The sequence below is a fragment of the Sinocyclocheilus grahami genome, unplaced genomic scaffold, assembly GCF_001515645.1.
Source record: "Sinocyclocheilus grahami isolate Dianchi unplaced genomic scaffold, SAMN03320097.WGS_v1.1 scaffold413.1, whole genome shotgun sequence".
Classification (NCBI taxonomy): domain Eukaryota; kingdom Metazoa; phylum Chordata; class Actinopteri; order Cypriniformes; family Cyprinidae; genus Sinocyclocheilus; species Sinocyclocheilus grahami.
The window spans coordinates 27,418-40,571 of NW_015505592.1; the positions used below are offsets into that span (position 1 = coordinate 27,418).

General features: G+C 38.4%; 1 protein-coding gene across 1 annotated transcript in view; it reads right to left on the bottom strand.

Moving 5' to 3' along the window:
* Positions 1 to 13,154, bottom strand: part of myo16 (myosin XVI) — a 182,646-nt gene that overhangs the window by 26,216 nt on the left and 143,276 nt on the right. Inside the window, exons 28-30 of the mRNA XM_016232534.1 lie at positions 8,821 to 8,831; positions 5,023 to 5,201; positions 2,543 to 3,584 (exon numbers count right to left, since the gene is read on the bottom strand). Of these exons, the coding sequence (XP_016088020.1) occupies positions 2,543 to 3,584; positions 5,023 to 5,201; positions 8,821 to 8,831 (1,232 nt within the window). The remainder of the gene's footprint in view (positions 1 to 2,542; positions 3,585 to 5,022; positions 5,202 to 8,820; positions 8,832 to 13,154) is intronic.

The window sequence follows — 13,154 nt, forward strand, 5'->3', positions numbered from 1 at the left end:
GGGTCCAAAATTCTGAGCCCCCAAATGAAAATGCTACTGTTTTGGTCAAATTATCAACATACTATTGAAAAGTAAAAAATGTTCCCCTTGTGATGATCTGATTACAATTAAAATGGAAAATCTTATTTTTTTCTTAATTCATCTAAATATTTATTTTAAATATTAATAATAATTACTCCTGTGATGCAAAGCTGAATTTACTACTTTAATCAGTCATTACTCCAGTCTTTAGTGTCACATGATCCTACATAAATCATTCTAATATGCTGATTTGCTGTTCAAGAAATATTTCTTATTATTATTATCAATGTTGAAAACAGTTGTGATGCTTAATATTTATGTGAAAACCATGATGCATTTTTTCAGGTTTCTTTGATACATAGAAAGTTCAAAAGAACAGCATTTATTTGAAATATAATCTTGTAACATTACTAATCTCAATTTAAAGAGTCAATGAATGAATGTATAATGAAATTAAAGTATTTAAAAAGCAATCTGACCCTAAACTTTTGAATGTTAGTGTAACTATCAGGGATCAAACTTGAAAAAGAAAATGAAATTAAACCGGATACACCTGTCAATCAAGACGACTGACAGTCATGCAGACTATATAATAGAGAAACAGTTGGGACAGTTGTGTTGTAGACATGCTTTGGAATATTTTCAAGCATGCCACTAACACACACATTATGACAGATTAATGTTTGTTCATTTCAACCACACAGTTGTGAACGTACAGTAATGCGAGAAGTAATTTCCTCTGCTCTGGAGTGACGCTTAGTGTGTCCTAAGATGCGCACACACACACACAGACTGTACTCTGGGGATTCAAACACATTGCAGCGATTCACATCCGCCAGCAGAGCGGGAGACTTTGATATTTAATATTTAATAGCTACATCATCTCTTGTCCATGTAATATGTATGTGACTGGAGCTAATACCTTCTGTGCCCTTTACAATAAACTGAATCAACACAGAGAGGAAAACATTTATATGATATTGAATATTTCTTACACGCAACATGAACACCCTAGACATCTCAATCCTTCTTTGCAATCAAAGTGCTCAAATTGTTTAAATGATTTTAGATCTATATATAGTCAAAAAATATATGCTTCTTCTGATTGATGCAATTAGTCGTAGTGGTTGCTAAGTTAACTGTATTGATCTTTCATGATCTTGGTGATGGATACAAACAGAATGCAGACAGCTGATTCTCGGCTCCAGATAGGAAAAATGTAAACGGCTCAACAAAAAACTGACCTTTATGATTAGATGCAACCAATTGTGCAAGTGGACTAAGATATTTAGATGAGACTTGTCAGTTGCACATTTGTGAAACCACATGCAAGTTTTTACAAGCACATATGGGTCAGGGTCATAGGGGATCCATGCTCATAAATCCATGATGGGAGTAGAAGTACACAAAAGCATCTTTAATTAAATACAAAGGTTACGAGAAAGAGGCGAGGGAAACTGTGTTAGACACAGCATGTGAACTCAATACACACACCCAACATCCTCCCTAAGAACGTCCCCTCGTCAAATTCTTATTTCAATGTGACATTTAACACTTGCTCTTTTCCTTAAATGGGCATGTACTTAATGTGCATTATATATTAATTGCTCCCTGAGAGAGAACAAACTGCAGTTTTTACGATAAATGTCTGTTTTATCAGCACTGACCTCACTGTTTTTGACAAACACAAAGCATGGCACTGGATGAGTCAAGAAAAACCATGCTAAACAGGATGTGCCTTTCAGTAACCACGTATATGAAATGACATTTAACCAAAAGAGTGCTGGGAAAGTTTCTATAATTTGATCCTGCAGCAAATTAAGCATAACCATGTGTGCTGGCTATAAAAATATGTGATTCATGTGTCTGGAGCATGTAATGCAAGTTTAAAAGGACAGTTCACACAAACATTTAAATTGCGTAATTATTTACTCACCCTCATGCCATTCTAAAACTGTATGACTGACTTTCTACATTGAAACGCAAAAGATGATATTTTAAAGTAGTCTCTCTATCTCTTTTTTTCCATACAGTGAACGTCAGTTTGGTCCAATGTTGTTTTGGACAAAAACAGTAGAAACATTCTTCAAACTCTGTTCTACTGTGTTCCACAGAAGAAAGAAAGTTATACAGGTTTGGAACAACATGAGGGTGGTTAAGTGATGATAGAATGCATTTTTGGGTGAGCCATTTTGTTCGATATTAAAACACTTTCCTGAATACCAGCTTGATGTTTCAGACAACTGTAAGTAGGCAATTTGTAAATTGATTTCAGCAAAACGTAGAAATACTGTCACTCTGTGGTGCTTTCAACATTGCTTTTTTTTGGACTGAGAGGCCTGACGTGGTCCAACACTGGCTCAACTATAGAAAGTGGTGCTTGAAGTGCTTGAGAGACCTGATTGGTCACTCATTATTACACTCATTATACAATTCCGTTTGGTGCCGCAAATGGCATTGGAAGTCCTTACAACACCTTTAGAACACATGTACCCAAACACGTGCATATACTCTCACTCACCGCTGTCACGGATCTTTCTTCCAGTGGTGGACTTGCGGAGCAGGCTGCGCCCTGAGCTGAAAAGGGTGCTGAGCTCGTCCAGAGGGCTGGTGAGGGGTCTCCCATTGGCAGGATTGAAGAGCAGAGGTGAGGAGGTGCAGGAATGAGCTCTGCGGGGCTCTGGCCGTGAGGTCTTTACTGGGGAGAAGGGAGGCTTGGAATTGATTAGGGGTGTCTCTGCCAGACCGTGTCCTATTTTATGGGATACTTTGGGGGAATCGGTGGTAGCTACAGAAGCTGCACGTGTCAGGGCCAATAAGTTTGGTTCAGGGGGAAAGGGGAAGTGGGATGGGGGGCGGTAAGGAGGTGGAAGTGCTGCTGGAGGGGGAGGAGGAGTCAAGGGCGGCGTGGACTTGTCTGCCATTAAGACAGAAAGACTCGGTGAGGAGTCAGCTCTTTGACGGATGTACTGGGGTGAGAGTGGGCTGCCCCCATCTTGGCTGGTGTAGTTGAGGTTAGTCTCGAACACAGGCAGCATCTTCACCTCCAGGGGGGTGAGGGGGGACTCATCCGAGGCCGGAGAGCAGGTGACAGGGGATGGGGGGAAGACTAGAAGTGGGGGACGGTGTGAAAGGAGGTTGGGGAATGGTGCTGGAATGTCACATGCCGTCCCATCCTTGCCCTGCTGCTTTCCTCCGAGTGTGCCAGAGTGCTCTATCAATGTCACGGGCCTCTTGACTTCCAGCACTGGGGCAGGTAGGGTAGTGGTAGCGGGATTGACAGTTTCAGGCTTGGCCACTGGAACTGACCCCACCTCGTCAGGTGGGAAGTATTTCATTTCCTCGTATACTGCCTCTCCCAGTTCAGGACTGTGGGAGTCAGCCAGGCTGAGGACTCTTGAGGCCCCCACCATCTCGATATACACATCCTCCTCATCCTGACAGGGGTAGAGGCTTAGCACAGAAGAATGGGGACCATCTGCAGATGCTGCTCGCTGGATAAGGCCTAAGCAGTGGCCGCCTCGTACCAGGCTGACAAGTTTCATGTCCATTGCATTATGATTCTAAACTCTGATATACAGAACTAAAGCATGACAAGATTATTTGCATTGCTGCTTGTTTAAGTCTAAGCTGATTCCTATAATACTCTAACGTGAAATGCACACTCTTGTTTGATATTTACCCTATAATCTGGGCCTACCATCTGTTGTTCTTACACAAAAGGCGATGGAGTGTTGGATGGTATTTGGGGAACAGGGGGGTGGTGACGGGTTCCAAGGAGATTTCAGCAACCCAGAGTGGGGGGTGGGTCTTCTCTCTTTCTGATTAGCGGTATGGACCTCCTCTTGACTCACTGATTGAGTTTGCCACATCTATATTAGCTATGAAAGCCCCATCTCTCAATCACCTGCACCTCCCTCATTTGTGATGCTAAAAGTGAATGTATGTGATAAATGTGTGTGTTTTGAAGAACAAGAAGCCCATCCCCTTCATAGGAGCAGATGGTCATATGTCGAATGATTGAGACACTGCTGATGACAACGGCCACCCAAATACTCCTGTTTGTTTATGCTCGTGTGAACAGATTTCCATTGCAGTTTTGTTAAAAAAAAAAAATAAAAAAAAAAACCTCCACACCACTTCTAATGGTAATGATCCACATTTCCTTGGCAACTGTTGCATAGTGTCAGACAATTGTTCATGGATAGTTTCTATGTTATCAAGTATTTTATAATTTTTTTTATCTTTTAACACTAGCAATTGTAAAAAATTATATTTTTTTGCCTTTGGGTTCAGTTTTGGGTACTGAATATCAATTGAATAGGCAGATCTGACTTTTCACTTGCAGATGGAGATGGTAGTACGTACTGTATGTGCCAATGTTAATAGTGTCTACAACTAACCTGAGACCAGTCTTCCTTTTTGCTGAATTCCCACTAACAACATCTCAAAAAGTACTTTTGACATCAGTGGCAAACTAAGATGCATTCTGTTCCATTTTTGTTTGCAAAGATAGAACAAGGAGAACTGATAAAACCTCCCATTAATTTTTATAGGTTCCTCAAACCCAAGTGTAAAATGCACATTTTGGAGTGTCTAATATAATCAGATACTCTAATATAATTTAGTGTCTAATATAATCCTTCAAGAGGGAGTCTCACAGTAGCACATACTCATTTGAGAGTCCACATCTGATTGAATTGCAGCTGACAAAACAAGATTTCTTGTTAGAGATCCTCTAAGGGATATCAATATGAATATGATTATTTCCTTGATATGTATTCTATTTTAAGAACTAATTAAACAATAGAGACAGGAGCACACTCAACTTCTGTGAAGCAAATAACCTTATTACCCTACAAATAGCTGATGTTAATAATGATTTTAAATTGAGATGTGTGTATTGTAAAAAGAGATTACTAACAGCTCATGGTGAGTTAAAAAGTAACACATTCTCTGCTTTAAGATTCACCTCTTGGGCGAGTCTTCTTCTTTGCCCACAGGTTCCGGTCGTTCACCTAGTGGTGGAGCACTGATGTGACCCCGGAGGCGGTCGTTCTCTCGTGCAATATCGGCTGCGTTTTGGATGACCAGGCTGTCGTAGGCACGCATACTCAAGTCCTCTGCTCCCTGCAGGAACCGCTGGAGTCCGGATGACTTCTCAGCATCTGCTGCGGTGGCTGTTGGCAAGGCAACCATTCACAGAGAAAGGTCAAACTTGGAGAGCTTTGCTGCATTGTTCTGGAGTAGAGGGATCAAGCATCTGTGGCGCGAGAGGGTAAGCTGTAGACACACCCCTCAAACATGTGTGTGTGTGTGTGTGTGCGTATTTGGATTATGCATTATGAACATCTGGCACAAGGGAATGGTGTTTAACAATCAACAATACTAAAGGAATTCACAAAGGAAGAACTCAAGCATACGTGATGCATGCAAACAACATCTTAAAACAATTGCTTTTCTATCTTGAATTAAATCTGTTGCTTTTCAATTTTAGGTTCAGAACATGAATGTACATGATAATCAATTGTAAAAATCAAGGTCTATTCAATAATGAAAGCCTATACAATTACTCCACTCAAGGTTTTCCATTTCACGCTTGATGAAACAATGCTCTGAATTGGCCTTAGTTTATGTTCATTTTATACTTAATTGTAAAGTTATTTAATAAGGAACTTTTATGTCACAAACTTCTGGACACAAGATGTTAAATAATGTTTGCACAATTGTGTACAATTGCAAGGGTGATGCATTAGTATGCTGATAAGATTTTTTTTTACATTTTATATAGATTACACATTTGAGAGGAGAGAGTGATATTACTCTCTAGGTCTCACTATATACTACTTTAAAAATGAAATACTGATATGTTAATACTACACGTACAAAAATAGCATAAACAACCAAAGTGCCATTACTATATGGTTGACACTCCAACATTGTTACTGGCAGTACTGCACCTTAAAGGTGTGATCACATTTACTTTTGCAGGTGAATTCCTTTCAATTCATTTGAATCAGAATCGGTAAGATCGGGAGTTTCACACGAGGACAAAAATTTCCCCATGCAGATTTCACTCATATTCAAGTTGGTCATGCAAATTTGCTGTGCTGAAAAACAGAAAACTGCTTGGTTTAAAAGTGACTTCTTTGTGAGCAGTGATTTATACATAGCTACACTCTTACAAATAAAGGTGCTTCACGATGCCATAGAATAACCTTTTTGTTTAAATGGTTCTATAAAGATGGTTCTATCTTCTTCAGATTACAAAAAGGTAATAAAGAGATGGTTCTTTAAAGATCCTTTGACTGAATGGTTCTTTGTGGAACCAAAAATGGTTCTTCTACGGCATTGCTTGAAGAACCTTTTGAAGCACCTTTATTTTTAAGAGTGTACACCACTGGCAAGGCACAATTGACCGGGGTTTGTTTTTTTTGCCTACAAAATCTCACCTAAATTTTGCGAATAATGTGACTATGAAGAACCTTTTGAAGCACCTTTATTTTTAAGAGTGTACACCACTGGCAAGGCACAATTGACCGGGGTTTGTTTTTTTTGCCTACAAAATCTCACCTAAATTTTGCGAATAATGTGACTAAATGTGACTGGTTGCCACCCCCAACATTTCTATAGATATACTGTTATTTCTGAATTATTTTAGCCATGATAATAGTGTAGTGAAAATGTGATACCCATTTTTAATTGACGACAGCATTTTTCATATGTGAATGGAATACTTCTGTACACACATACTGAAATTTCAAAACAAATCTTAAGTTTTCCCGTACTCATGTTTACCCATCATATTCGCAAAACAATCTGCATTTATGTTATGTCTTTCCAATATTATTTCACAAATTTGGAATTTCATTCACACTGCCTATTAACACTATTTAACATGTGGTGAATACTTTTTTGCAGACAGCTGCATTATGGGCCATTAATGTGTCATGCCCATGATTTGTGATGCAAGCAATCTTAGAGGGAGAGCGAAAATTGAGGTCCCGACTTTCAAAAAAATAAATAAATAATTTTTACAATTCCCTCACTGTTTCCACTGAGCACAGCTCACACACTCTGGTCATGTGGCACATGGTGAACAGATGGAAGGGTGGGATTGTAGGGATGTAGTATATTGGGGGGCTTCTCCATGCGCTCAGTCAAACACTTGCTTAAGCCTTAAGCCAAATTAACTCAGCGTCTCCCTTTCGAAGTGATTTACAGCAGCCTGGTGCTTCTGAACTTCCCCCAACCCTTCTTCTATGACCAAGACCTACGGCTTCCCAAAGGAGTCATCAACCATGAAAGGAGCCAGGGAAAGACCTCTTGTATATGAATATGAAAATTATCGATGCCCTCACAGTTTGTAGGGCCTTTGGGGATTGAGTCATATGAACTCAACAAGGTTGACTGCTTGGCAGTTAAGCTCCAAATTGGGATCATGGGAGGGGGTGGGGGGTGGGGTGGATCTACCTCAATATTCACAGTAAATAGCCACAATAAAACAGTGAGGATGACAACAGATCATCATCTTTTATTCTGAGCATCATTATGGCGATAAGAAGCGCTGACGGCATTTCTGCTGTCAGGAAAAAAAAGCAGGGACTGTGCTCATGCATGAGCATGCATATTAATGCATAAATCAAAGTGTTCTACCTCTCAAAGTACTAGAGCTGGGCGTACTAGAAAAACAAAGGAGAAGGTACAGAGAGAGCCTTATGTAAATCAGTGTATTGTTGCAGGGTTTCTTGTTCCCAGCTGTTACGCATTAAGCCTCTCACTAAGTGAAAAATAAATAAATAAGTATCACATGAGTGCTTGTGTAAAACAAATAAACCAGATGAAATGGGTAAGGCAGAGCCAGTTGGTGGTTTATGTTATGAGGATCTTCAGACTGAGAAGAAATTATGCACATGCAAACTGCAATATGATATCTGATGCATGCATTATGATGTATATTGTAGGTATTCATGGAAATACATATATTTTTGTGTATTAGAAAAAAATAATAAAGGGCATACATTTAGAATGTATATAAAACTGCTTCTTTAAAGAAGAGAGTTCCTCATTATGTTTGTTCATATTTTCAGATGAAGCACTCTTTAACGGAGGTCTTGGAGATGCACTCTATCATTTAATAGTTTAAGGTCAGAAAGTTATTTATTTATTTCATTCGGCAAGGCCACATTAAATTGATCAAAAATGACAGTAAAGACGTTTATAATGTCACAAAAGTTTTCTATTTCAAAATACTGTTCTTTTGAACATCATGTTCATTAAAGAATCCTGAACAAAATGTATTACTGTTTCTGCAACAATATTAAGAAGCACAACTGTTTTTATCTTTGATAATAATAAAAATAGAATAATAATTTGAAAAAGACTGAAAATTGAGAATTCAGTTTTGCCATCACACTAATAAATGACATTTTACAATGAAAAGTTCTTTTAAAATGTAATAATATTTCACAATATTACTATATTACAATATTAATATTTTTACTGTATTTTGATCAAATAAATGCACCCTTGGTGAACATAAGAAACTTCTTTCAAAAACATAGCAAAACTGTCTGTCAAATTGTACTGACCCCAAACTTTTTGAACGTTTTAAAACATTAATGACAGAAATAACATGGAAATATTCCACAGAAACATTTCTTTCTTCTTTGGAAAACAAAATACGATCATTTTGGACAATGCGTTTTTTTTATCCCCTATAGTCACTGGGTCATGCAGTTTAATTTAGGATCCCACTGCTTGGACAAACATGGACAAAAACAAACTTCTTCAAAAAACCTTTTGTGTTCCTAAAAATAAAGAAAATCATACAGATTTGAACAAAAAAAAGAAAAGACATGAGGATGAGTAACTGATGACAGAATGTTTATTTTGGGGTAAACTATCCCTTTAAGAACATGGTAATGAATACTTCAGTTTTTCACTGCCTCCTCATTTTGACTCACATTAAATTAAACCCTGTACTCTGACTCAGATCCATGCATTTGTTTCTGAGTCAGTGTGCTGTGGTGTCTGATACAGTGAGGATGCGTTTAAAAGTGGATGAGTAATTTGTCCCAAGGCTTGAGCTAAACCGTGATAAATAAGCCTGTCACACTCATTAGTGCTGGGCCAGAGAGTACTGCACACCTCAGGCTACACAAGGCTAGCAAGATGACAGAGAAGAAAAATACTGTACACAAAGAATCAAATCATCCAAGAACTTCTCGATCACACGTCACACGTGTATAAAACCCAACATCCATTCAAAAATATAATAACTTTCCCTTCACCCTCACACATGATTATGAATGGCTTGATGGAGGCGCAGGAGGTTGTGAATGGGGTCTTTGTGACTCGCAGCCTCTTTTCTGCCTCGGGAAGTCAAGGCGTCTTTGGAGGAGACGTGCTGGATGGAGGGTACACATGACTCCACATCATAAGCAAACACAAAGCCGCATTTATCCAAGGCCTCACTTCTTTATTTACCCACAAGTCAACAGAAAATCAACACACACGTGCACTCAGACAAAGACTGGCACATGGCGCGAGAAAAAGGAAACTAGTTTGTAGCGATTCGTGCACTGTTTACTTTGGCCAGTGCCACACACACACACACACATATATACTGTATATATATATATATATATATATATATAAATAACTGACAATACAAATTATTTATATTTTTAAATAAATGTTGTCCTTTTGAATGTTGTTCTTTGATAATAATCAGAACCGTTTCTTGAGCATCAAATCAGCATATTAGAATGGTTTCTGAAGGATCATGTGACACTGACAAATATACGTAGAAAACAGTGTGCAAAACATACTTTAATTATTTTTTTAATTTAGTTTATTTTCAGATTTAAGTTAATAGATTATTTTTTAGATTTAAGTAGATTTTTTACATAATTTGTTCTTGCATAAAATGCTCTTCAATAATAAAAAAGAAATAATAATAATAATAAAAAAAAAGATTTAGAATCTACTTGGAACAATGTCTGTTGAAATGACTGTTCCTCTGATAGACAGATGCTTTCAGATTTAGCCTCGTGTTTGAGCCAGTGAATCAACAGACAAGTATCAACACTGACATTTTTACGGACACAATGTGGATAAGCAGAGTAAGATAAATAATCAGATTCCGTTGCATTCCACATATTTTGATATAGACAAATGAGAGCACACAAAAACACAAATAAACAAGCTCGTACAGCTCTTGCCACACACACAAATACATATGCGAACAGCTTGAATGTCAAAAAGCAAAAACACACACAATGCTGACAGAGCACCCCCCACGAAAGGCCATGAAAATTGACCTCTGTATCAGACAACCTCCTGCTCAAAAAGCCCCAAATTTCCATCACAATCATCTGGCCTTCGTCTGCCTGCAGCCTCTCACCCTGTCTGGCCTGCTGCAGCTTTATTGTGATGCTAACACACACACACACACACACACACAAAAGCTAACCACGCACATGGCACCACGTCTCCAATGTGCTCACAGAAAAACACAGCACATCATGGGAATGTGAGAATGGATGCCACAGATTAACTAAAATAATGGAAAAGCATATGTCTCACAGAGATCATTTGCTGTGGCAAAGATGAGAAAAGTTTGACTTTATGCAAATGAGCAGGTGACACGTGTGACTACCAACAGTAAAGAAGACAATGGCACAAAAATAACCGCTCTCAAAAAAGGCAATGTTATATATCGGGATACTATCCGCTTCATTTAATGTAGTCAAAACAATATTCACTATCACGGGAGAATCTGAGCTATTTTATCCCCAGTCTAAACACAAATGTCACAAATGTCTGGGTCATTTAATCCAGAGTCAACACAAGCTGCTGTCTAGGAGCTAAAATGTTCTGTGAAGTGTCCATAGTCCCCATTTCTATCTCTCTCTCCCTCTTTGTCTTACGCTCTCTCTTTCTGAAAGATTCATGATGTTTACAGCCGGGTAGTGGAAACTTACAGTGTCATGTGACCAGCAGCGTCCCGATTCATTATCACACTGGAATGTTACCATAATCCTTTTATCCTTTACTGAGCGAGAGAGAAAGAGCAGCGTGTGATCTAATCAAAGCACACTGAATTACGCTGCTCAGAAAAACAGCGGGGAAGGAGATTGGAAAATTAGACACTAAAGAAAATCTAAAATGATAAAACAGTGACAAAGACACTCAGGACAAAAGAGCAGCGATGAGGAAAACCTCAAGGGGCCTGTTCACACAGAAAGTGTTTTTCCATTCCACTGCGATACTTTCACATTGTTTTTCTATGTAAACTTGTGCTAGATGGATGTGTTTGAACTTTGGGCTCACATCTTGCATCTAACGCATGACACCATGTCATATATATGCACAGATCAAGCTTTTTAACTTGAGCTTTTAAGTTCAACTTCAAGTTCAATTTTGTGATTACAGAAGAAGATGGAGGAGGATGAAGGAGGAAGAAGAAGAAATTATTAAATATTATATTGTAATTTCACTGTAGAATAAAAATAAATAAAAGAAACATATATAATTTACATAAATTATTTAATATTAATAAGAGTGCAACTTTAAAATTACAATGCTAGTGTGTGTGTATGGTGTGTGTATATATATATATATATATATATATATATATATACACACACCATACACACACACACATATTTCTGAAAATAACTTAAGGCTACACTACACTGAAAACTGAAGTAAATTTGAAAAAAAAAAAAAAAAAAAATTCCCTCTAATAACCTCTCTGTGAACTTCTGAAAAAGTTACGTTTATGATAGAGGAATGAAATGAGAGAAAAAATGTCAAAGATGGAGTGGGAACTTTACGAGCTTCTCCAGCACTAAAATAAAGTTTGTGCAAAGAGCGGGAACAGCCTATTCTACGGGTGTCAGTATGACATGAAGATGAGGCACTGTGTTCCTGAGAAAAATGAAGCCAGAGTCACGCTGAACCCTTGCCTGACAGAAGGAACAGCCTGCTCCTCTTTCATTTTCACTCACGCTTTTATCTTCTTTCACATTCTGAAAAGCACGGGGAAGATTTCTTGAAATTACATCCTGTCCCCTTTTACAATCCAATTTCCAATCTTTCTCTTTGATGCTTTATTCCATTTCTCTCTCATCCAGTCACATGAAGTTGAGCCGAGATCAGGGTGACCCATCGGAGAGCACTTCATCCTCTCCAAAACTGCCCCATTATCACCCCATCAGGAAACCAGTCACTCAAAAAACTGTTCCCAGTGAGGCCTCTGAGCATTAATCATGGTGTGAAACCAGTGTCACACCCTAGACGTTGCTCTCAGCACCTACACACACACACACACACACACACACACACACACACACACACACACACACACACACACACACACACACACACACACACACACACAGGGTATATACTTTCTGCCTAACCTCAGCTGAACTGAAAGTACATCTTGAGCATATAGTGCAGACTGCTTGAGTCAGGCAGACACATATCAGCATCTGAGAAAGGGCACTTACGATATATTTCCAGCAGGAATGCCTCTTTACCTCATTTGTCCTGACGGCACAAATGGATTGAAAAAAACTCTTGTGCTGAGTGTATACAGTAGAAACATAAATATATGTCCACAGAAATGGCGTTTAACAGATGGCTTAACCTTAGTTAGTCTTTACATAATACATATATATGGTCTTTATGGGAAACATACTAGGACAGGGGTGTCAAACTCAATTCCTGGAGAGCTTGAAGCCTGCAGAGTTTTGTTCCAACCCTGGTCCAACACACATACCATATAGTTTTCAAATAAGCCTGACAGACTAGATTAGTTGAATCAGGTGTTTTAAGTAGGGTTAAATCTAAACACAACAGGCCTCCGGCCCTCCAGGTATTTAGTTTGGCACCCCTGTACTAGGATATGAACTGCTTGATTTAAAAACAGACACAAGGAAAAGTAAGACCCACTACTCTATCTGAATATATTTTAAAAAGTATTTATTTTTCCTATGAAGGCAATGCTTCAGTGTCACATGGTCCTTCAGAAATCATTCTAATATGCTGATTTGCTGCTTAAGGGACATTTATCTTACTGACCCCAAACTTTTGAACAGTAGTGAATATTTATGTTTATT